Raw genomic sequence first — 26,243 nt, 5'->3', positions numbered from 1 at the left:
TCTAAATCATGAAGGCCTTGTTAAAATTTGCACTACAACATTTAAACTTCTTTTATTGTATAGAGTCAACTGTGGTGGGGAATCCTCTTAATCATCTCAGAACAACCAGATCTTCCAGAAGAAAAATGGTGAAGTTAATATTTTTTTTTAAATTTCATTTTAAGTAGGCTTCACACCCAATGTGGGGCTTGAACTTATGTCCTGGAGATCAAGAGTTGCATGTTCTACCAACTGAGCCTGGCAGGTGCCCCAAGGTTGTTACTTTTTAATCTGAAGGTATGAAACAGTGATCTGTGCTGTTTTTTGGATATGATCATTATGAAATGAGAATAAAGTTCAGAATTTTTAAAAAGTAAACTTCAAAATTGAAATTTTACAATGTTTTAGGGACTGCAGTATAGTAGGTGATTGAGAACAGACTCTGGAGCCAATTGTCTGAGTTTAAGTCCTGACCCTGCCACTTACTAGCTCTATGAACTTGGCTGAATTATATGTCCTTTCTATGCCTCAGTCTCCTCATCTGTAAAATAAGGATAATGACAGTACCCACCTTATAGGGGTGTTGTGTTGTGAAGATTAAATGAATGATGTGCTTAGAATAGTAACTCTGTTACTATTAGTAACTAATAGTAACTCTCTGTTACCACTAGCCTAACCTACCCCAAGTTACACTACCCCAGGTAAGCCACTAATGCCTTGCCTCTATTCAAGGCAACTCTGAAAGGCCATCCCAGATTCAGAGTTCCTTATGGAATCAGTTGAGACTTTTGTTGCAACTGCATCACAGTTCAACTTCTCTGCCCAATTTTGCTTCTTCTTTTGCTCCCTCACAGGTGTTATTCCTATGAGTACTCCCCAGTAAACCTCTTGGGTGCAAAGGTCCACCTCAGAGTCTGTTTCCCAGGGAAGTTGATCTAAAAATGTAGGGCTTACATTTTACATGGTAAGTATGTGCTTACTACGTGCTGTGCACTGTGCTAGGTGCTGAAATTCTATAGTAAACAAAAAGAAAAAGGTAATGATGAATTGTGATAAGTGCAATGGAGGAAATAAACAGGAATCTGTTAATCTGTTAATTACTGCATCTTAATCAAAAGATGCAGTAATTCCACAAGAATCATCATGGAAGGCCTCTGTGTGGCACCAATGTTTATGGGCAATGTAAAAGATAAGAGCGATTTAAAGGATAAGAAGGGACTAGCTAAGTGAAGAACCTGGAGAAAGCATTTGAACCACAGGGCAAAGCCAGTTTGGGTTTCTGGGCTGGGAAAGTGTTTTGCATGTTCTAAGAACAGTCAGCAGGCAAGTGTTGGCCAGGAGCATAGTGAGTGAGGGGAGAGCAGTATAAGAGAGGGTCATTGAGGTGGAGGTTGGGGACAGGAGCGCAGATCATGTAGAGCCAGGGTAAGGAATCAGGGCTTGATTCTAGGTTCATTGGAAATCCATTAACAGGCTTTAAGCCAAAGGAATGACAACTGAATTGTTTGTTTGTTTTAGTTTTGTTCCTATGAGATCCATTGCTGTTTGGAGAATAAATTGGAAGAGGACAAAACTAGGGGCCAGGAGATCAGTATTGCAGCATTCTAATCAAAAGATTATGAGGTTGGGCTATGGGGAGAGTGAAGACAATATATTCCAGTTATATTTTGGAGGTAAACTTACAGGATCAATAATTATACATTAAATTAACTGTTAATCTCAGAATTTATGCTGGAAAAGAGACAGATAATAGTTTGTTTGACTAGGCTGATTCACTTTTTATTGACCTTTTTTTAAGGTAAGTTGCCTTGACCTGGAATTTGAATTAAATGGGCTAATAAAACTTACATATTGAAAAGTCATCTTCTGATTCCTTTTCTCATGATCAAGCCCAACATTATCAAACCCAACATTATCAAGCTTACTTAAAATTCAACAGAAAAAGAAGTTGTACAGATATGAGACCTGAAAAGAGTGATGGGAAATAAATTTTGTCCCAGTAGGATAATAACCTTAGTAATAATATTTAATACTTATATAGCACTTACTAAGTGCTATGTTCATCTTTTCCCAATAAATTTATGAAGTAGCACTGTATTATAATCATCATCCTCATTTTACAGATTAGAAAATTAAGGCGCACAAGGTCACAGTCAGACTTTGAGCTCAGTCCAGAATCCATGATGCTCATAACCACTACACTCTACTACTTTGTAAATTTTTCAGAAAGCAATATGCCTGTCATCAACCTTGTCTTAACTAATTTTATTCACATACTTAAGCTACTCCTAGAGTGAGTTCTCAGACCAATTTTTTTTTCAGATCAATTATTTATGTCTTCACTATACAAGATACTTAACCAATGAACATTTATAATACTATAGAAAACTATTTTAGCCAAGAAAATTTAAGTATAATTAACAACTGAAATGTTATTAATACTCACTTTAGTTGATATCTGAACTTCCTCAGATATGAATACCTCTTCAATCTGGACTGCATCTCTGGGAAAGTATCCAAAGTCCTTTCCTTTCTACCAAAATGAAGAATAAAGATTAGCAAGGAAGAGTGATCAAAGCCATAATAACTACTGAGCCTAATTTTGCCCTATATCCTTGACTTTCATCTATCACAAATGACAAATATAATTAGTTTTCACTTGCCATCTAAAGGAAAGTGAGTGAAATCACATTCTTTTAAAAAAAAAAAAAAAGAAAAGATTTTATTTTTAAGTAATCTCTACACCCAACATAGGGCTCAAACTTACAACCCCAAAGACCCAGAGTCTTACGCTCTACAGACTGAGCTGGCCAGGTACCCCTTATTCCAAAGAATAGCATTATTTTGAGGGAACAAAGAGCCAAGTTGTAAAATGCCACTTTTTCAAACTTCTGAGGGAAAGCCATATCAATACTGATTGTCTTCCTTTCTATGTTTGCCAGGGACCTTCCTTACCCAGGTGGACCACAGATTTACATTGTAAACCTAGGATAGCAAAAGGCAAAGGAATGGTGACTGTAGCCAAGCTAGACAGAGCTGTGACATATTCAGCATTTTCAGGATATCAAAATCAAGTAAGAGGTTTAAACTCTGAAGAGCCAAGATGGATTCATCAAAACAGCAAAGATCTGTAAGTCCTCCTAGGAGAATTTGTCTCCATTCAACTTTTCTGGGGCTACCTCAGAAAAGTTTTAAGTACAAATAGGGTGTCCCTGAGAGTGAAAATTTCAGTCCATTTTCTATCCCTGGCAAAGTCCTTTGATCCAGGGCCATTACACCTTAACTATGATTCTTCTAGCTCTATAGTTGCTGCAGCTATTTGGAAATTCATAGTCTGTGGGTAAATTCTACAGTGTGGTTTCTTAAACAGCTGCCTGCCTGGACTAAACACTTAGTGTACAAAACTAAATATGCTTGAAACGTCACCCTGGTTCCACACATTATATGCTGCTTCTGTATGGAACTATCATTTTCACACTTTGTAAACAAAAAAGAATGCTTTCTTTTCCTCTTATTATACCTACCATGTCATTTTTCTTAAAGCTGCATTGTTTGCCTCTAATGTGTTCAAAGATACACACCAGCATATTTAAGAGACCATAAGCAGTAAAGAATCTTGGGAACTACAGAAGCCAAATATTTCTGGCCATTGACAGTCAGGGGTTCAGTTGTACAGACCCTGATGCTAAAGAGCAGGATATGTCCAAACAGAATCTGCTCCTTCAAATAGTGATCATGGAGGTTACCCAATAGAAAAATCTTTTGTGTGTTCAATATGGAAATGATGTATGCATCAGATTGGTCATACTCGTTCAGTTTGGGAGTAAAATTGCTTATAGCATTTTTCATTATAAAGCATAATTATAGAATCAAAGATACAAGTGTGTTTCCAACTGAAAACATTTATCATTAATTTTCCTAGAGAGATTATTCAGGCTTCTGGGAATTTCAGTACAATAGGATTTGGGGGCCAAATAAAAGATTCTCCCAGTTGTTGTTGTTATTGTTGTTTTTCATGAAAAATTCATATACCTTGCTTCTCTAGGCTACACATCTCTCTGAGATCTCTTCAATAAGAACTCCATCCTTGGGGTGCCTGGGTGGCTTACTCAGTTAAGTGTCTGCTTTCAGCTCAAGTCATGATCTCAGGGTCTTGGGATTGAACCCCACATTGGGCTTCCTGCTCCACAGAGAGTCTGCTTCTGCAATCCGCCCCCTGCTTGTGTGTGCTCTCTCTCAAATAAATATAATCTTTAAAAAAAGCTGTCCTTTATTTGCTCAGAAAGACATGTTTTTCTTTTAATTAACTGAAACTTCTCAGTCTCTCTTAAACTTAGCCATTGGCAGCACCATGGTATCACTGATGTTGCCTAGACCTCCCATAATCTCCACCAGCACCTCTAAAGTAATTTTATTCTCCAAGTAAATATAAAACTTAACTTCAAAAACTATGCATGCTATATAAAAGTAAATTCAAGACAATCCTAGTTCTCTGTCTCAACCAGGATGCCTTCCCCAAATACTACATTTAAAGAAATTCTGGAACTAAGACCGAATATGACCATTTTTTGTTTGTTTAAATATGTTAAGGATAGAGTGCCTAGATGGCTCAGTCAGTTAAGCATCTGACTCTTGATTTCGGCTCAGATCATGATCTCAGCGTCATGAGATTAAGCCCACACGTGGCACTCTGCACTCAGTGGGGAGTCTGCTTGATGTTCTTTCCCTCTGTTCCTCCCCCCAACTGATGCATGCACTCTCTCACTCTCTGTCTCTCTCTCAAATAAATATTTTAAAAATATGTTAATGGTTTTTAATATATATCATATATATACTACATATGTAAAGTGCTTTAAAATTATTAAAGTTCCTTTAGAGATGAAAAACAGGTATTCTGTACAAGCTAGTCATTTATTCTACATTTAATTTTTAAGACTAGATACTTACACTTCCTGCCCATAGATCTTCCCTGTCTCCTGCAAGTTTAACATAAACGGATATCTCTTCTCCTTTAGTGAAATTCAGGTATCGGCAGTCAGGTCCTCTGTAATCTCTCATGGCTAAGACTCTGCTTATTAAAGCTATGTTAACATATGAGGAAAACACACAATTTAAATTAAAATGTTATTTCTCCCCCTCACATCTTGCCCTCCTCCAGACTATCCTATGTATTTCCAAATGCTAATTTCTTCATATCATATAACACCTCAAAAACCTACATAGACTTCCCACTGCACCTAGAATCAACTCTAAGTTCTTTAGCTTGGTATCCAAGGCTATACATAACCTGATCCTCTTCTTTATTTAAAATGACTTCCTCTTACTTCTTTACTGTCAAGTTCATCTATCCGTTGTTCCTGGAATATGTCATTATCATTCTTCTCAGAAAAGAAAGGTAAAGATAATTCATTTTCTTCCTGGCATCTACCAGAGTAACCCCCTTATCTGTGGGGGATGTGTTCCAAGGCTCCTAGTTCCAAGTGGGTGTCTGAAACCACAGATAGTACTAAGCCCTATATATGCTATGTTTTTTTCTACATATACACACATGTAATAAAATTTAATTTATGAATTTGGCATAGTAAGAGATTAACAACAATAATAGTAAAATTGGATAATTATAACAATATACTGTTATAAAAGTTATGTGACCAATCTCCTTTTCTCAAAGTATTTTATAATGTATTTACTCTTCTTGCAGTGATGTGAGATGATAAAATGCCTACCTAATGAGATGAAGTGAGGAACATGAGGTAAGCACTGTGACATATAGTTGTGCTACTACTATACATCAGAAGAAGAATCATCGGCTTCCAGACCATGGTTGACGACAGCTAACTAGAACCATGGAAAGTGACCCATGGATAAAGGGGACTGCTGTATATTCCAGGCATTATGATAGCTGTTTCATACCTTTATTTTATTAAATCCCCAAAACAGATTTAAGGACAATAATCTTTTATCAGTCTGACAAATGAGCCTATAACCAAGTCAGAAAGTAGGTCACACACCTGATAAATGGTAGAGTCAGATTTGTACTGAGATTATTTTCACTGCAATATCTGCCTTCCATATTCTGTGCTTTTTCTTTCTGTTCTTTTCTAAGTCTAGAAGCCCTTCTATCTCTCTCTGTAGTCAACTCAAATGCTACTTCTTCTATGAGACATCTCAAGTTGGTCCAATCTGTTCTGCTCCTTCTCTGAACTTCAATATTACCTATTATCCTTATATTGTATCACTATTTATTTTTCATGCTGACTTGTCTTATCACCACTCACTAGAATGAAAATTCCTGGAGGTCAAGAAACTTATCTGACATCTCATTTTATTCATCTTAGATACATAATCCTACCCTTCCAGACCCAGCACATAATAAGCCCTCAATAATTATGATCATAACCACATATACTAGGCTTAGCCCTTCAATACATAAAGCAATATACATACCATATTACCTATTATAATTATATTGACATATGTTATACTTTTGTTTAAGCCATACAATTACAGTTAACATAACATTATAAATTACTATAAATTTGAAGGTTCTCTTTCCGTGTTTCATGTCCGGCCCTAAGGAAACTAAAATGAAGTTGTAAAAAGGGAGAGAAAGATTATTACTATTATAAAACATCATCTAGTAAATCTTCTTTATATATCAAGTTATATATCCAAATGATTAAGAAAAATGTTTACTATAAAAAATCTACTTATAAATTATTTACATTTCTACTAATATTTTGCATTTTAATTTACATGTTGCAAATCAGAAACAATTCTCACATACCGAAGAGCTAGAACATATTTAAAACAATTGTGATACTATTCATCTTGCACCATAATGCTAATAACAGAAAATAACTTCTTTTTTTTTAAGATTTTATTTATTTATTCATGAGAGACACAGAGAGAGAGAGAGAGAGAGGCAGACACAGACAGAGGGAGAAGCAGGCACAGTCAGAGGGAGAAGAAGGGAGCCCGACGTGGGACTCAATCCCAGGTCTCCAGGATCAGGCCCTGGGCTGAAGGCAGCACTAAACCACTGAGCCACCTGGGTTGGCCCAGAAAAATAACTTCTTACACAATAAAATGAAAATTAATTTTTCTTTGTAGAAGAGAAATTTAATATTCAAGGATATAAATAAAATTATTTACTCCTAACACTGATTTCAGTATTTTTACATAATAAATGAACACAGAAATGATTAATATTTGATAAAGTGTATACAATAAATCATGGTGATACAAGGTAAAAACATTTTTAGAAAACTCATAAGAATCAGAAAGCTCTCATTGCGAAATAGAAACTAAAAAATACCAGCACTTCATAAATGAAGAATTATCAAATGGCTTAAAACCTTTTTAATACAAATCAATACAAATCAATTCTAGCTATCTTAAAAAATAGTAAGAGCACGGATTTGTTTTTAAAGCCTGAATTAATATTTTTATAATTTCTGATATATTTATGTATCAGGCCGATCTTTGCCCCTTGATACACTTACATTAAAAACTATTATATAAAAAAAACTATTATAAAACGCTTTCCTTCTAGCATTTTCTTTTTATAGTGAAGTATATTTTATAATTGCAAATATTTCTAAATGATATTAGTGCTCATCTCTATCACACAGGTCCACAATAACATATTATGTCATTTCAGAACCTTAGCTTAAGAGGAAAAGAAGGAAAAAAAAGAAAAGCAAACTTACTTTCACATTCCAAGTCACCACATTTTTTTAAGTCTGCCAGCAGTTTTGTGCCCTCCAGACATTTTGTCAGAAAAATTACCAAAAGGAGGGTTCTGTGAACTCCAAGCTCCGCCATACTAAAACAAGCAGGAATCCCAAACAAGGTTTAAACCAATTGTTGAGGCCATAGATAGCCAGCCAAAACAAGAGTTACCCGCGCTCTCTACTAAATTCAAGAGAAAAAGTTTTGTTTTTTTTAAATCCCTTGATAATTACGTTTTTCGATTGGTGTTTAGGCTTAACTTGAGGGGCAAATGCTTTCTGTTCAGAATCTGCAGTGTCAGGTATCCAGATAATACATAAGGGTTTAATAATTAACAGAGGTTTTTAGTTGGACTCATGGCTTATAAAGGTGACCCATGGAAAACCATCTCACTTAAAGGAAACTTGCATTCAACAGGACAGTTCTTAGGCCTCCACAAAAAATGTAGCTCATCTCTTTATGTTAAAGTCTTTAGATAGATCAATCAATACAACCTGAGTATTTGCTGCGTGCAAATACTCAATGCGTGCAAATATCAATGGAGAAAGTGTATAGTTATGTGTAGAAGGAGTAATAACATATTAAAAGCATGGCTTTGAAATATGATGAAAGTTTTCTTTTAATACCACTTTCATATTTTAAAAATCTTCAGTGATACTATGAAATTTAAACTTGTACTTAGTTAAAAATGTGGTAAGCATTTCTTATGTTCTGGGTGTTGTTTTAAACATTTAATTATGAGATCTCACATCAGCTGTCTAAAGTAGGTGATATTATCATCCATTTTGCATATGAGGACACTGAGGTACATAGAGATGGATTAAATGGATTAAATGTCCAAAGTCACATAGTGAGTAGAGAAGAAATTTAAACCTAGGCACTGTGACTCCCCCATACTCATAACCACTATGCTTTACCACCGAGAATTAAGTCATCTGCCACAGAATGATGTCTATCTCCATCTGCAACAAAACTATTCCAGAAATAGCAAGTATAGCATTATTCCATGTACTTAAAAGTGTATGCATTTTCTTGTCAGTAGAGACAGAGATTGAAAGAATCCTCCCCCATACTGTGAGAGTGTATAGTATTCTTCCAAGTGTGTTCCCTTTCTTCTTTATACTTTTTGATATTATTTCCCTTTTCTAAAAAATCAGGGACATATTAAAAAGAAATTAGCAAGAAAATAAAATTGGGGCATACCTTGTTGTAAAATAACAATAAAGCTATCAAAGTCACTTTATTTAAAGGTTATTGCTGCTTAAAAGGGAGCAAAGCCCTATATTGGGACACTAGATCTCAGTAGATCTGGGGAAACCACAGTTGTCCTATTTCAACCTTGAGAAAGTATTTTTCTAACTCCTTTGCTGTATCTTTTCTCTGTATTTGGCCATGTCAGTGTGCCTGGTTTGCATAATACAGCAGTTATGACACCACACTCCCCTCTAGTGCCTGATACAAACAAAACAAATATCTAGCACCCCAGCAAGCTAAATGAAGGACTTTTGCTTTCAGGATCCAAAACAAAACAAACAAACAAAAAACCCAGTGTGGTTTTTGTTTGTTTGTTTGTTTGTTTTCCAAAAACAATAGTCAGTAAGAAGTTCCCTCTCTCAGATCAAAGATTTTTACATCTTTAGAAATAATCTGACAGCATGAATTTGAAGATCATTTGGCTTGCAATCAGAACACTGTATAGTTGTACACATGACCACTTGAGGTTAGTTTCTTGAATACTTTTACAAGTCTATAAACTATGTTGTCAAAGACATTTAATTCCTCAGCTTCAAAATTTGGAACACAATTATTTGCATAATTTATAATATCAAATCAGGAATAATAATATTCTTTTTCCTTTTTGTATTTGATATTAAAGACATTAGAGTTAAATTCTGAACTAATTAATTTAATTAAGATTTTTTTAAGATTTTATTTATTTATTCATGATAGACATAGAGAGAGAGAGAAAGAAAGAGACACAGGCAGAGGGAGAAGCAGGCTCCATGCAGGGAGCCAGATGCAGGACTTGATCCCAGGTCTTCAGGATCAGGCCCAGGGCCGAAGGCAGCACTAAATCGCTGAGCCACCCGGGCTGCCCGTTTTTAAGATTTTTTTAAAGCAATCTCTATACCCAATGTGGGGCTTAAACTCACAACAAGATCAAGACTTGAATGCTCTATCAACTAAGCCAGACAGGTACCCCAATTTTATTTTAAGTTAAGAACACAGCTAAATTTAAATTTGTCTATGGACTGGCCCTAAGGAAATTTGAGTCAAAAACAGTAGGAAAATTTTTGTCTAGGATACCAGCCTGGAGATTTTCTCCTAGAAATGTTCCCAAATTCTTGTTACTTAATGCACTCAGATTATTTCACTTTATTTTCAGATCGTCACTTAAATATACTTTAAGTGGTAGCATAATATTAACTGTCTTTAATAGGCCCAGGTGAAGAGGTGGCACATGAAAGGGTTAAGAGCACTTGGTTTAAGGAAACCAAAGCATCCATTTTCACTATAAAGAAAGTCCTATTAAGCTAGCTAGATATTATCTAATTGCTGATGCATTTTGCAGGTCAAGTGTTGTGTCAATATTAAAATATGCTGCTGCTGAGAAGATTTCATGGTAACATTCAGTCAGGAATACAGATTTAGAAGAACTATGGCATTCTTCAGAAACCATTCAGGAAATAAGAATACTAATTGCATAAAGCTAAAGAATGAATCATCAAGGGAACCTGGGTGGCTTAGTCGGTTAGGTGTCTGCCTTCAGTTCAGGTCATGATCCTGGAGTCCGGGGATTGAGCCCAGCATCAGGCTCCATGCTCAGCAGGGAGTCTGTCTTTCCCTCTGCCCCTCACCCAACTTGTGCTCTTGCTCACTCTCTCTCAAATAAATAAGTAAAATCTTTTTAAAAAATGAATTGTCGGGATCCCTGGGTGGCGCGGCGGTTTGGCGCCTGCCTTTGGCCCAGGGCGCGATCCTGGAGACCTGGGATTGAATCCCACGTCGGGCTCCCGGTGCATGGAGCCTGCTTCTCCCTCTGCCTGTGTCTCTGCCTCTCTCTCTCTCTCTCTGTGACTATTATAAATAAATAAATAAAAATTTTTAAATTATTTTAAAAAAATGAATTGTCAAAGTCACACATGTCCAGTATCTTAGAGATAATATCACAGAGCAATCCTTTCCGTGACAATATGAAGACATAATCATGAATGCTACACTTCTACTGCTTGATGGTGTTATTTCTAGTACTAGACAGCATTGATATTGTCTCTTGGTGCATCATATTTCCTAAAGTGGGAATATATCTCTTTCAACAGCTGCCTGTTACTCTGGAAATTTATAAGATAGAGACATTTGATTAGAAGTACATGGGATACGCTGAACTAATTAAACTGGAGTGGTTTTTACTAGGAAGGGGTACTAGAACAAAGCCTTGAAAACAGTTACCATGGTAGACAATGAGAGATAAGGCCCAAGAAAGATTAAGATTCAGATTGTTGTGGAGACAGAGATGGCCCCCCATATTCCCTCTTCAAGGTAAGGACCTTCTGTTCAGCTGCAGGGAGTACACGAAGCAGGTAGCCTCTGGCAGATACCCTTTGCTGTGTGATCTAGTAAATCAAGTGGATAAATGACGAGAGTACAAAGATGGGATCATTTCAGCCTAATGTGGGGCATTGACAGGCATTCCTCACTCCAGAGCTCCCCAAGCTTTGTAGAGCCTGCACTGCTGTTAGACTTTACCCTTTGCCTAATCCTGCTTTCCCCCCCTTCCTTTCATAAGTGATGATCCCTTGAACCCCATACTCTTCACTTCATCTTCTTCTAGAAGATTCAGTGATCCAGACACACAAAACAGGGCCACGATTTGTGCTTGTCGCTCCATGGCTCCTTTTACCTTTGTTGCTTTTGTGTTGCTGAAGGCCATGTTTTTAATTCTGTCCACTTTTTCATATTCTGCCTATATTAGTGTTCTAACGGGAAACAGATGAGTGTTCCATCTTGAGGGATGGCACTACTCTATGACTGAGGAAAGTTTCAGGAAGGACCATTTGCAACAGTGTGGACAGGGTTCAAAGAAACCAACAAGGGATGTAACATCCCCAAGCATGAAGGAACAAACAACCACTACCTGGAGAGAATAAGAGCAACCTGCCCAACAGGAACTTGAAGCCTTCAGTAAAGGAAATCGGTCAGGAAAACCTCATTCTTCTACCTCTTGAACAACTCCCAATGGTAACTTCCATTGATCAAACCCAGCCAAATGCCAGAGAATAAGAGAACCCTTTGAAGCAGTCTTAAAGGTCTGTGTTCCAGGGACACAGAGCACAGAGGCCAAGAGTGAAGAGTGGATTGGGAGGAGCAAAAAGAGAATATCCCACACACATGGTCATTATTCCTTTACTAAGTGTTTTTATTTAATAGTATACAACATCCTCGATATCAAAGATAATACATGTAAAATATTTGCTGATCAGAGGATTAAATTGATTAGTCTCATCTACGGATAGGAAAGAAATTTAATGTTTCTTGAGCACCAGCTTTGTACTAGTGAGCTTAATATTTCATGTACAAATCTCATCCTTCAAGGTAGATATTATTTACTGAATGCCCATAACGTGTCAGACATTCTTCTAGGGATTGGAGATATAGGAGTGAACAGGACAAAGTCCTTGCTCATGGACCTTGCATGCTAATGAAGGAAGACAGACAAGAGCAAGTGAACAAATAATGAACAAGATAACTGCAGGTAGTGATAAGTTATTATGGAGAAAAGTGTCTACTTAGATAAAGCTGTCAGGAAAGCCATCTCTGGAGAGTGACGTTTGACTTAGGGGGATAGGAAAGCAGAACATTCTGTACAGAGGGAAGAATTAAGGAGGAGGTCATACTTCATTATCTGAAGCTTGATTACCAAAGGTTTAAAGAAAAAAATGAAGGAGCCATATTGGATGCTTTCCAGTATGTAAGAAACAAGGCTTTAAAGTGGAAAATAAGTTGGCATATGCAATCAAGAAACAGAAAGGCAAGTGGGTGGCACAAGGGTTCAGCGTCTGCCTTCAGCTCAGGTCATGATCCTAGAGTCCTGGGACACTTCAGGGCTCCCCACAGGGAGCCTGTTCTCCCTCTGCCTATGTCTCTGCCTCTCTCTCTCTCTCTCTCTCTCTCTCATGAATAAATAAATAAATCTTAAAAAAAAAAAAGGCAAATGGTAGGACATGAGGTCGGAGACATAGAGGTGCAGTCATGCAGGGACTTTTGGCTGTGGAAATAAGTGTTTTATTCTAAGTACAATGGGAAGCCACAGAAAGTTTTAAGGAAGAGAATAACATGACTTGTAATTTTATCATATAACTTCACTTTTTTGCTTTGCTAACTTCTACTTATTCTTCTAGTATCTTAGGTTAAATCACTAATAGGTAATTCAATAAATTTTGTTGAATGAATGAAAGAATACATGCATGAATAAATAAATTAATTGATTTCCTTTCAAGAGCAAGATTTTTTATGCCTCATGACTAAATGAAATTCTACCTTCAGCTCTGCTGCTCAATTGTTCTTTCTCCCATTTCAAAAACAAAATCAGGTAATCCTTTTGATTAAATTTTCTTTTAAAAACTTGACAAAAAGAATTGGATCTCATATATATCTCTGTTATTACATTGATAGTAAGCAATAGAACAGATATATTTAGTATTCCTATTAATTTCTAGTCATCAATAGCTTAATGTCTTTTATGAACCAAAATGAGTCAATTTTATATACACTTATGCCATCCCTTCCATAATGTGTCAGACACTCTTCTAGGGAATTGGAGATAGAGGAGTGAACAGAACAAAGTCCTTGCTGTCATGGACCTTGCAGCTAATGAAGGAAGACAGACAAGAACAAGCGAACAAATAAGTGAACAAGATAACTGTAGGTACCGATGAGTTATTATGGAGAAAAGTGCCTACTTAGATAAAATAGTCAGGGAAGTCATCCCTGTAGAGATCATCCTCCTCAATCTCTGCTGCCATCTTGTCCCCATTTATATACCTTTCCTTCTTGCCTCTTTTGGTGTCCATGTCCTTAAGTACCTCATGCCCCCAACCTTCTTTCAGAAAAAAATTAACTCACAAAAATATCAGTAACTACCCAAAATAACTAAATTTTAAAAAGAGTTTACAGAACAAAATTTCTGCATGGAAATTGATAAGTTATTTTTGATTGTTCATTTTATTCATTTTTTTCAAAGATGTATAGGATAATGGATCTATTACTATAATTGTCCTTGGGGTTTTTTGGTTTTTTTCTCTCCTCTTCCTTCCAGGTTCCTTGGGATATAGAAAAAAATGCCCCTCTGTCAATGGACTTGTGCTAGGATCTGGCAAAATGCTAACCTCTAGGAACTTCAAAGTCTTTGCTCCCAGAATGAGAGACTTGTGCTAAAGGAGCTCCTCCACAAGTCCTTCCAGCTCAGATTTTACATGATTCTCTAAAATATCACTGACTACTGCAATCAGAACATCAAATTAGACTTAGTGAAACTTCTGTTAATGAGACCACACTTGATTTCTAAAACTTGATTACCACAGATAATAAATGGAAGGAAGGAATGAAGGAAGGAAGAAAGGAAGGAAGGAAGGAAGGAGGAAGGAAGGAAGGAAGGAAGGAAGGAAGGAAGGAAGGAAGGAAGGAAGGAAGGAAGGAGGTCTATGGATGCATCTCACTGTGTTGAATAGAAGAGACTGGGGTGTGAAAACACCATTAAGTAGGGGTACCTGGGTGCCTCAGTCTGCCTTTGGCTGTGGTCATGATCCCAGAGTCCTGGAATGGAGTCTCACATCTGGCTCTGCTCAGCAGGAAGCCTGGTTCTCTCTCTCCCTCTGCCTGATGCTCCCCGGCTTGTGGTCTCTCTCTTTTGGTCAAATAAATAAAATCTTTTAAACAAATACCATTAAATTGTAACATACAATAAAATGTGCATTCATTCTCAGTAGCTTTTGAGTGCCTGCTTGTACCAGATTGTGTGTGAGGCATGTGAAACACATGGGGAAATAAGACAATGTCCTTGCCCCCATGGAGATTATAATCTATAGGAGACGACAAACAAGACAACTCAATTCTAGAATATAAAGGAGAGGGGAGCCTGTGTGGCTCAGTCGGTTAAGCATCTGACTCTTGGTTTCAGCTCAGGTCATGGTCTCAGTATTCTGGAATCAAATCCCGGAGAGGTAGGGCTCTGCGCTCAGCACAGAGTTCACTTTTGGGATTCTTTCCTTCCCTCTCCTCTGCTCCTCTACCCACTCACACTTGCTGCTGCATGCTCTTTCTCTCTCGAATGAATAAATAAAATCTTTTTTTAAAAAAAGCTATTAAAAAACAGAATATGAAGGAGATTTTCAGGACTATGATTAAGGATTGGTGGTTAATTTGTTGTGAAGCAAGGGAGAAGGAAACGTCAAGGATAACTCTATTTCCTACTTGGGCAATTGAAAGAGAATGTGGTGGAGCCATTTACTGAAACGGCAGCACAAGAAAGGAGCAGGTTTGGAAGAGAGGCAGAGAAGGTCACGAGTTTGTTTTAGGACATGTTAAGTAGGGATCCCTGGGTGGTGCAGTGGTTTAGCGCCTGCTTTTGGCCCAGGGTGTGATCCTGGAGACCTAGGATTAAATCCCACCTTGGGTTCATGGTGCATGGAGCCTGCTTTTCTCTCTGTCTCTCTCTCTCTCTCTCTGTGTGTGTGACTATCATAAATAAATAAAAATTTAGGGATCCCTGGGTGGCGCAGCGGTTTGGCGCCTGCCTTTGGCCCAGGGCGCGATCCCGGAGACCCGGGATCGAATCCCACGTTGGGCTCCTGGTGCATGGAGCCCGCTTCTCCCTCTGCCTGTGTCTCTGCCTCTCTCTCTCTCTCTGTGACTATCATAAATAAATAAAAAAAAATTAAAAAAAAAAAATAAAATAAATAAATAAAAATTTAAAAAAGGATATGTTAAGTAAATGCAAGTAAAGCAATGCAAGTTATTTCCTGAAAAGATTAAAATTTGATGGTTTTTGAAAAATTCATATAAGCCTATTTTCAAAAGGCTTACTTATTTTGAAATAATTTTATTTATTTTTTAATGATTTTATTTATATATTCATGAGAGAAACAGAGAGAGAGAGAGAGGCAGAGACACAGGCAGAGGGAGAAGGAGGCTTCATTTGGGGAGCCCGACGTGGGACTCGATTCCGGGTCTCCAGAATCACACCCTGGACTGAAGGCGGTGCTAAACCGCTGAACCACCAGGGCTGCCCTTGAAATAATTTTATTTTTATTTTTATTTTTTTTATTTTTTATTTTTTGAAATAATTTTATTTTATTTATTTTATTTATTTTATTTATTTTTTTTGAAATAATTTTAGATGTTCAGAAAGGTTGTATTTATAGAGTTCCTGTACACCCTTTACCTAGCATCCCCCAATGTTAATACCTCATATAACTTTATATAAGGTTATAAGCATGTACAATGATCAAACATAATAAATTAATATCAGTACAATATATATATATATATATATATATATATATATATATATATATTTTATGATAGTCACAGAGAGAGAGAGAGAGAGAGGCAGAGACACAGGCAGAGGAAGAAGCAGGCTCCATGCACCGGGAGCCTGATGTGGGATTCGATCCCGGGTCTCCAGGATCGCGCCCTGGGCCAAAGGCAGGCGCCAAACCACTGCGCCACCCAGGGATCCCTATCAGTACAATATATTAACTAAACTATGATTATTATGATTTCCCTAGTTCTCCAACTAATGTCCTTTTTCCATTCAAAGATCAAATCCAAGATACTACATTGCATTTAGTTGTTATTTCCCCTCAATCTTCTATGACAGTCTCATTCTTTCCTTGCTTTTCATACACTGACACTTTTGAATGTTCCTCAATTTGGATTTATCTGATGCTTTCTCATAATTAGACTGAAGATGTAGAGTTTGTGGGAAGAATATCAGAGTGGTGTACCCTTCTCATCACAGCCTATCAGCAGGTCTACATGATATCAATATGTCTAATTACTGGTACTATTAATCTTGATTACTTAGTTAAGATTAGCCAGGTGTCTCCAATGTAAAGTAATTGTTTTTCCTCTTCCATAGTCTATTCATTTGCTGGCAGTTACTAAGTACACTCCACATTCTAGAGAAGAGAATCTAACTCTGTCTCCTGGAGGGAATATCAAAGAATTCAACAGTAAGTTGTCCAACAGTAAGAAAACTGGCTCATTATCTATATTTACTTATTTGTTCAAGCCTAGCATACATGTAAAATAGTTTTAAAATGATAACCCATACCCTGTGATAAACAAGTTTACCAGTCAGACTTAGATGTTTATGTATAACTCTTTTTGCCTCTAACCTTACAGCCCTTACAGTAGCTAATCAAAACACTTTTTTACAAAGTTATTTAGATTAGCTCCTTTCCTCCGCATCCCCTTCAATGTGGTTATGTCATACATTTGTAATACAGCTAGATTTATTTGCCATCGCCTACATTCCACCTTGGGTTCCTCTGCCATTCACATTGATTTAAAAAAAAGTTATTTATTTAAGGGCATCTTTGTGGCTCAGTCAGTTAAGATGTCGGCTCAGGTCATGATCCTAGAGTTTTGGGATTGAGCCCCACATTAGGCTCCCTGCTCCTCACCTAGCTTGTGCTCACTCTCTCTCTCTCTTTCTCTCTCTCTCTCAAAAATATTTCATTTATTTGAGAGGGAGAGAGAGTGAGGGAGAACAAATAGGGGGGAGGGACAGAGACAGAGGGAGAAGCACACTCCCCACTGAGCTGGGAGACCAATGTGGGACTCAATCCTAGGCACATGGGATCATGAGCTGAGCAGAAGGCAGGCGCTTAACTGACTGAGCCACCCAGGTGCCCTCAGGTTGATTTTTAAAATTTTGCATACAGTAAAATTAACTCTTTGTAGCATAGAGATCTATGGGTTTTGGCAAATGCATAGTCATGTATTCACTACCACTGTACCAGAACAGTTCAAAGTCTTTTTAAAGTTAACATTTAAACCAAAAACTTATTTTATCTGAATTATGTGGAGAATTTTTAATTTTGCCAACTCTTTTCATGAGGTTTATTAATTCTTTAGCAGAATAGAAAGATACTTAATATATAAGATTACTGAAAGCAAAATAAATATATCTTTTGATTGTTGGAAGACAAAATTCCAATAAAGATTACCTTTGAGACTTCCTACCAGTTCAAAGTTGAAGGTACTTAAACAAACGTATCTCCTGTGACTTTATTCATTAGATAAATCACAAGGATTAAGTAAATCACACAAATATGACACTGTGCAAAGAGAAATACAAAATAAAAAAAACAATTATAACACTCATCGAATTTAATTTAAAAACATTCAGAAACATAATAACTAGTTTTCAAAATGTTGTTTCTCAAATAATAACTTCTATGACCCATTCTGGTCCCCATACACTGCCAGGCAATTTTGTCTGCTTTTACATAACTGTCCTCCAAATAAGCTTGAGTCCTAATGAAGTGGTGGCAGAAGATGGCAGTGAGGAAAGAGAGAAGTAATTGGAAGGTTAGGAAGGGAAAAAATCAGAGACCTCAGTCTCTGCAGCCTTAATAAGGGCTGAATGATGTGAGGGAGGTGCTCTGGACTATGAATACTGGTTTCTCCTCCATAGGTAGCTTCACAGAGTAGAAGGGATTAGAGATACAATGGATCCAGCAGTCTTGTCCTAGTTCAAGCACATATATATTCTCCTAAGCTTGTATCTACAGGATAACACTCAATGACACACCACACTCAACCCCAGTATTTAGTTTAAAAAACAGCAAAAGTGTACAGTCTGACTAACCTCAGGAATAAGCATATGGTACCATTTTAATTCAGCAAACTATTAACAATGCACTGTTAATGATGAAGACATTAAGAAATCATTTGAGAAGATGTTTTCCAAGGCTTTGCCCACAAGCCAGAATTAATCCACTAAATCTACTCTAATTGTACTACTAAATATATCCAACCTCAGCAGTAACTATGACTTGAGCCCATCATAGCTTCATAGAAGGCCAATCAAGATCTCATACCTATGCCATCTTAAATATCTCATTCCCAAAGGCTTCACTGCAGAAATTTTGCATCTTTCAACATTAACATCCCTGTGATTAGTCCTCTTGAACTTTAAAGCATGTGCATTATTGAAACACCACTATGGGATACCATGACATCGTCTCTAGTATAGCTATGAGGTATATGATTCTATGACTCAGCTGGATAGGACAAAGTACAGAGATATCCCTTTGAACTCTTGGAAAAGTAATCACTCTACAAATGTCTTCTGTTGATCATTCTTCATGGCCTCTTCTTCCTCCTCTTATCCTCCCATTTCCCCTTTCAAAAAAGTATAATTTTGGCTTTGTCAAGTGCTGCTATCCTTGACACAACCTAGGATTCTAAATCAAATGTCATTTCCCCCCTGTAATTGGGTGATAAAAACAAAGAAAAGGGTTTTTGTGGGGCACCTGGGTGACTCAGTCAGTTAAGTATCCCACTCTTGGTTTTGGCTCAGGTCATGATCTCATCGTTCCTAGAATAGAGCTCCAGGTCTGTCTTCCAGCTCAACTGGGAGTCCTCGTGAAGATTCTCTCCTTCTACCCCCTCCCCACCTGTGCATATGTGCTCTCTCTCTCAAATAAATATATCTTTAAAACAAAGGTTTTGTGTGTTTATAAAGAATTTTTAAAAGAACAGTCTCATTGGTTTATGACAAGTATAAATACTATATAAACTTCAAAAACTTCAGGAGTAAAGTTGGTTTTTATGTAAGGTATGCTGTGGTAACAAACCACAGGTCTCTTTAACTTCAAAAAACAATGCCTTCTTTTTTACAAAGTCAGACATGCAACTTCATTTGGTGGCTTTCTTCCAGGTAGTGCCAGAATCCTTCCATTTTATGATTTTGCCATCTTGAACATGTGGCCTCTGAGGTTAATACAGAAAGGATAGAGAATGTGTAAATGATAATGCATGGGCTTTTATTGCCAGGCCTGGAAAAATATCTTCCTTGCCCACTCCCCGAGATAGTACCTAATTACATGGTTACAAGGTAACTCCAAGGAAAGCTAAGATATGTACACCCAGGGGGAAGAAATACTTGATGTCTAGATAGTATCTAACTAGCCAGTTTCTCCATAAAAATCTCTGTCCTCTGGCTTTATGCAAACATTTACTGTTAATCCTGAACTAGGCACATGATCTTGTTAAATAGGTAAGTACTGAACAACCGTGAGGATGAGGTCATGTTCCCTGACAGTATGTAGAATGTGACTATTCTATGTAGCCTATTAATGCTGAATCATTTGCTTTTAACTCAGCAGAGTGAAGATGAGATGATATTATTTTATCAAGGCTCGAGAGGTCTAATGACTAAATAGAAAGTCACCTGCAGGCCCGCCCCACTTTGAAAATGATCCAAAAGAGGGCTGGAGGACAGTCCAAGACTTCTCAAAAATTAATTTTGCATTTGTCTAACACACAGAATGATCTAGCCATAATGTTCTAGACCAGCATTGTCCTATAGAAATAGTGAGCCACATATGTAATGTTCTAGTGGCAACATTAAAACGAACCAGGTGAGGGATGCCTGGGTGGCTTAGTGGTTGAGTGCCTGCCTAAGGCTCAGGTCCTGATCCTTGGTCTAGGGATCAAGTCCCACATCGGGCTCCCTTCAAGGAGCTTGTTTCTCCCTCTGCCTATGGCTCTGCCTCTCAGTGTCTCTCATAGATGATAGATAGATAGATAGATAGATAGATAGATAGATAGATAGATAGAGTGAACCAGGTGAAATTTGAATATCTTTTATTTAGGCTAATATATCTGTAATGTCACTATTTAATTATATAACTGTATTAATTTCCTATTTGCTGTTGTATCAGATTAATAGACAACAGCTTTAAAAATACATTTATTTATTTAGTAATTCATTAATACACCTATTTTTCTATAGGTCAGAAATCCAATACAGGCCTCACTGGGCAAAAGTCAAGGTTTTGGCAGGGCTCTATTCTCTCCTGGAGGCTTGAGGATGGAATCAGTTTCCTTGTGTTTTCCACCTTCTTAGAGGCCCCTTCTTCTATCTTCAGAGCCAATTAGTGTTGCCTCTGTGTCTTTTTTCTATAGTCACATTTTCCTTTCTATTTTAAGAACTCTTATTCTCAAATTTGACTCTATAATTTGGGAATTTTTTATTCCACTATTCATAAGCAAAATAAGCATAATCCTCCTATCCCATGCTATAGAATATTAAAATGTCAAAGAGCAGAAAAATTATATCTGCAGTGATGACTTGGAAAAGTTGATACTTTTGTAATATGAGCAAACCCAATGGTTTTAGTGCTCCATTCAAATAAAAGTGAGGAGAATGCAGTACAGTGGAGTGCGCACATTATCCGAATGTCACATTGCTAATGATGCTGCACTATAGTAGATAAGTTCCACAGTTGTCCACACAGAGATTTTTGAAAAGGGAGTTAGCCACCTGATGAACCAATGTTTTTTACTTTTGATTACAAAAGAAATCACTGTTCCCCATAAATCTGATAAACTACTAGTGGTAAGCATGCTGTATATTTTGTTTACTAAATAGCTAACACTGAGGGATGGTGATGTGATCTATGGAATTCCACCGAGAGTTATAGGATATAAAACACATTTATTGGCAAATAATATAGATACTTATGGAGTCTATATAAAGAGAGTTCATACAGCATTGTCCCCACAGTGTGTATTTATCACAGTGTAATTCTTTTTTTAATTTTTTTAATTTTATTTAAATTCAATTTGCCAACATATAGTAAAACACCCAGTGCTCATTTCATCATGTGCCCTCCTTAATCCCCATCTCCCAGTTACCCCATCCCCCTACCCACCTCCCCTTCTGCAACCCTTTGTTGGTTTCCCAGAGTTAGGAGTCTCTCATGGTTTGTCTTTCTAATTTTTCACCACTCAGTTTCCCCTTTTCCTTATAGGGAAAAGGGAGTTAGGAGTCTCTCATGGTTTGTCTTTCTAATTTTTCACCACTCAGTTTCCCCTATTCCTTTCAGTATTTCTTATATTCCACATATGTCTGAAACCATATAATTGTCTTTCTCTGACTGACTTATTTCATAAGTCATTTCAGGATAATACCCTTCAGTTCCATCCATGGCAATGCAAATAATAGGTATTCATCCTTTTTGATGGCTGAGTAATATTTTAGTGTGTGTGTGTGTGTGTGTGTGTGTGTGTGTGTGTGTGTGTGTAATCTTCCTTATCCATTCATCTGTTGAAGGACATCATGGCTCCTTCCACAGTTTGGCTATTGTGGATATCCTCACCGCTGAGCCTGAAACGTGCTGTCTGCCTTGGAGTCAAAATAGTGGAAGTGAACTGCCCGCCAGCCAGCCTCAGACCTTTTCTGCTATGAACATTGCGGTGCAGGTGCCCCTTTGTTACACTACATCTGTGTCTTTGCAGTAGATACCAGTAGTGCAATTGCTGGGTCATAGGGTAGCTCTATTTTTAACTTCTTGAGGAACCTCCATACTGTTTTCCAGAGTGGCTGTACCAGTTTGCATTTCCACCAACAGCGCAAGAGGGTTCCCCTTCCTCCACATCCTTGTCAACATTTGTTGTTTCCTGTCCTGTTAATTTTAGCCATTCTCACCAGTATGAAGTGGTATCTCATTATGGTTTTGATTTGTATTTCCCTGATGGCAAGTGATGTGGAGCATTTTTTCATGTGCTTTTTGGCAGGTCTTCTTTGAAGAAATGTCTATTGTCATCTGCCCATTTCTTGAATTGTTTGTTTTGGGGTGTTGACTTTGATAACTTCTTTATAGATCTTGGATACTAGCCATTTATCTGATAGGTCATTTGCACGTATCCTCTCCCATTCTGTAGGTTGCCTTTTAGTTTTGATAACTGTTTCCTTTGCTATCACAGTGTAATTCATTAGCCAGGGTCACAAACAACCCACAAATCTCAGTGACTTAATACAATAATACTTTATTTTTTGTTCACACTACTAATATGAACTATCCTTGAAGCAGCTGGCCCATAGCTACACCATCTGAAATACGACATGTAATGTAATGTGGTTTATATTACTCCTGCCTACATTCTGTTGTCCAGAATGAAGTACATGGCTCCACCTAACTGCAACTGAGAGGAGAGGGGCGGTTATCTTCTTGTATGCCCAGGAATAATGATTATACAGTATCACCTCTGACATAAAGAAGGAGCTTTTCACACACCAAAGTTCCCCAACAGGGACATGGACCTCTGAGTGACATTCTTACAGATGTCAGGTTCATGAAGTTTTCTTTACCATTCTCAAGGGAACATTTTTTTTTTAAGATTTTATTTTTAAGTTTGTGGGGCTCGAACTCACGATCCCAACACCAAGAGTCACATGCTCTCCCAACTGAGACAGCCAAATGCTTCTCAGGAGAGCATTTCTTACTGTCCTGGCCTCCACTCTCATTTGGCTGTTTGTTAAATGTGTACTAATTTTTAATTTTTATTTTCAATTGAAAATATCCCTCAGAAGTTAAAACTCAAATTTGCAGAAATAAGAAAAATACTTAGGAAAAAAACCTGAAATCATAAAGAAATTTGTGATGGATATAGTGGTGTTCCCTTAAGCTCCCTGGCCCAGCAAGCAAAGGGAGGTCAGAGTAGTGAATTGTCATTAGTCAGGGTTTTCCAGAGGAATAGAACCAGTTGGATGGATGGAGATACACACACACACACACACACACACAGATGATAAAGAATTGGATGAGAAGATAAGCAGCCAGCAGGCTGGAGATCCAAGAGAGCCAATGGTATAGTTCCAGTCCAAGTTTGTAGGTCTGAGATCAAGGAGAAACAATAGGGTAAGTTTCAGTCCCCAGACTAGAAACAATGACTCAGTTGAAGTCCAAAGGCTGAAAAAAAAAACAAAAACAAAAACAAAATACAAACCTATGTCCTATTTTATACCCTCAGGCAGAAAGGACAGCCTTTCTGTTCTATTCAGGCCATCAGCTGATTGGATGAGAGCCACTCAACCCTAGGGAGGGCAATCTGCTCTACTCAGTCCACCAATTCAAATGTGAATGTAATCCAAAAACACCCTCACAGACACACCCAGAACAGTGTTTGACCAAGTATTTGGGCACTTGTAGCTCACTCACGTTGACACATAAAATTAACCATCACATAATCCAAAGAGCAGAGGATGAACTTGACTTATTTAATATGCAAATTTTTATTATTATGCAAATGAAAATAATTTCATTCATCACCCTTCCTGTTTTTGTCATCCCAAAACCCCACAAAAAACAAAAACTTTGAGAAATATAAGTAAAAAGCCTATAAAACCATTTGTACTGCATCGCTTAAAAACAAATTTTCAGAGGAAAAAGAGCATATAAATGAACTCTTGTAAAGCATTCTTCTTTCTTGATAACACATTCAAATAAGTAAAGGAAAATGTTATCTATTTTGATATTTTTTAAAAGATATCTCATATTACAAGCTCTAGATAATATTAGACCCATAAAAAATGTTTTACATCAAATTTTTAAAAGGCTGTCAGGAGCTAACAGTAGATCCCTATTTTATTGGCACAGTTAACTATTTCAGGTAACAAGTGAAAGAGGGAATCCCCGGGTGGCTCAGTGGTTTAGTACCTGCCTTCGGCCCAGGGTGTGATCCTGGAGTCCTAGGACCAAGTCCCGCATAGGGCTCCCTGCGTGGAGCCTGATTCTCTCTCTGCCTGTGTCTCCGCCTCTCTCTCTCTTTCTCTCTGTCTCTCAGGAATAAATAAATAAAATCTTAAAAATAAAAAAAAAGTGAAAGAAATTCAGAAAGACCGTATTAATATCCCTCCAGCTGGAAAGGATGTGTGCTGAAGGCATAAGCAGACTACAGGAAGGGCAAGAAATTCTTTCAGAACATTTTTGACAAGGGCAGCTTTAGAAATTTTATGTAGGAAACAGCACTCTGGTTGTAAGAAGATGGGAGATTTGTCTTGAAATTATGTTTGTAGAGGAAGCACACTTTTTATTGAGATAATATGTTTATTAGGATGGCTAGAGAACTTAAAAAGAGAATCAAGTCCCCTGAGACACCTCTTAGCACCCCTATTGGCATCTGCTCACCTTAAATACTCAAAAAAAGGCAGCCCAGAAAGACAATCATTTGGCTGAGCAAGGATTTCTTTTTTATTTTTTAAAAAAATTTTAAAATTTTTAAAAATTTTATTATGAAAAACTGTGATACACAAAAGTATATGAACTCATGGATAGAATTGTATAATAGCTTCATGTATTCATCATTTAGCTTCAACCATGACCAGCTTTTGCAATCTTGTATTACCCCTTTCCCCAACTCACACCGGTTTTTGGGAGGGCTAGACATAGATGTTAAAGTAAATCCTAGGGGGACACCTGGGTGGCTCAGCGGTTGAGCGTCTGCCTTTGGCTCAGGGCCTGATCCCAGGGTTCTGGATCGAGTCCTATATCAGGCTCCCCAGAGGGAACCTGCCTGTCTCCCTCTGCCTATGTCTCTGCCTCTTTCTCTCTGTATCTCACAAATAAATTTAAAAAAATAGAAATAAAAAAGTAAAGTAAATCCCAAATGTCATGTAACCTCACCTATAAATAACTCCAGTAACAGTAACAGATAAAAATGTAACTTCAATAGCATCATCACATTTAACAAATTTAACGCTTTTCCCAGTTGTTGAAAAAATCCTTTTACAATTGGTTTAACAAGATTCAAAAAGATCCACACATTCAGTTGATATTTATTTATCTCTTAAGTCCTTTTGAGTGTATAATAGTTCCCTCTCCCTCCTCCTCTCTAGAAAAGGCAGGATAAATAATTCTTTTCCTTAATTTATCAATTCTCATAAGTGCCTCTTAGCATCCCTGCTTTCTGTTTTGACATGGTGTCTCAAACTCATCTTGTACATTTCCTGCCCCAGACCTGGAATCAGCCATTTCTTCTAGGAGCCCTGCTTCTTTTTGTTGGAAAATAGCATTCAGAGACTGCAATTAGCACCGGGATGCTCACCACTATTGGACTGTCATTATTTCTGTGCCCTCTCAGTAGACAAAGCTAGGAAATATGTGACTTTTAGAAATAAAACTAAATCATGAATTCATGTTTTTTTCCAATTCAAATGAAATATTATAGTTTTCCCTTAAATTCTTTATTTTAAAAATCTTTGATTTTATATTTTTATTTATATTTTACATTTTTGTATTTCTTTATTACACTGAAAATCTTTAATGGTGTTAACACTATTACTTGTTTATGCAAGTATATAAACATATATATTGCATAAAATAGTTTAAAAGCAACAATACTAATATTACTACCAACAATTGGAATTACCAATTACAACTGAATATTTCATTGTACTTCTTAGGCTATGTGCCACCAGGAAGGTACATCAACTGATTAAGTTTTAAAGTCAT

The 26,243-nt window shown here is 37.2% G+C and overlaps 1 protein-coding gene across 6 annotated transcripts in view; it reads right to left on the bottom strand.

The window, feature by feature from the left end:
- Positions 1-8,037, bottom strand: part of MIA2 (MIA SH3 domain ER export factor 2) — an 89,515-nt gene extending 81,478 nt beyond the window's left edge. For 2 of the 6 annotated variants that reach the window (XM_072761471.1, XM_072761472.1), the window contains exons 1-3: positions 7,692-8,012; positions 4,927-5,060; positions 2,426-2,512 (exon numbers count right to left, since the gene is read on the bottom strand). In XM_072761471.1, coding sequence (XP_072617572.1) covers positions 2,426-2,512; positions 4,927-5,060; positions 7,692-7,806 — 336 coding nt within the window. In that variant the 5' untranslated portion in view covers positions 7,807-8,012. Of the gene's footprint in view, positions 1-2,425; positions 2,513-4,926; positions 5,061-7,691 lie in introns of all 6 variants that reach the window. The other 4 variants (XM_072761473.1, XM_072761474.1, XM_026019006.2 and 1 more) reach the window with 3 other exon arrangements.
- Positions 8,038-26,243: the final 18,206 nt, after the last annotated feature.

The sequence above is a fragment of the Vulpes vulpes genome, chromosome 6 (assembly GCF_048418805.1).
Source record: "Vulpes vulpes isolate BD-2025 chromosome 6, VulVul3, whole genome shotgun sequence".
Lineage (NCBI taxonomy): Eukaryota > Metazoa > Chordata > Mammalia > Carnivora > Canidae > Vulpes > Vulpes vulpes.
Note: the sequence above shows the minus strand (reverse complement) of the source record. Positions and strands in the feature narration are given on the sequence as shown.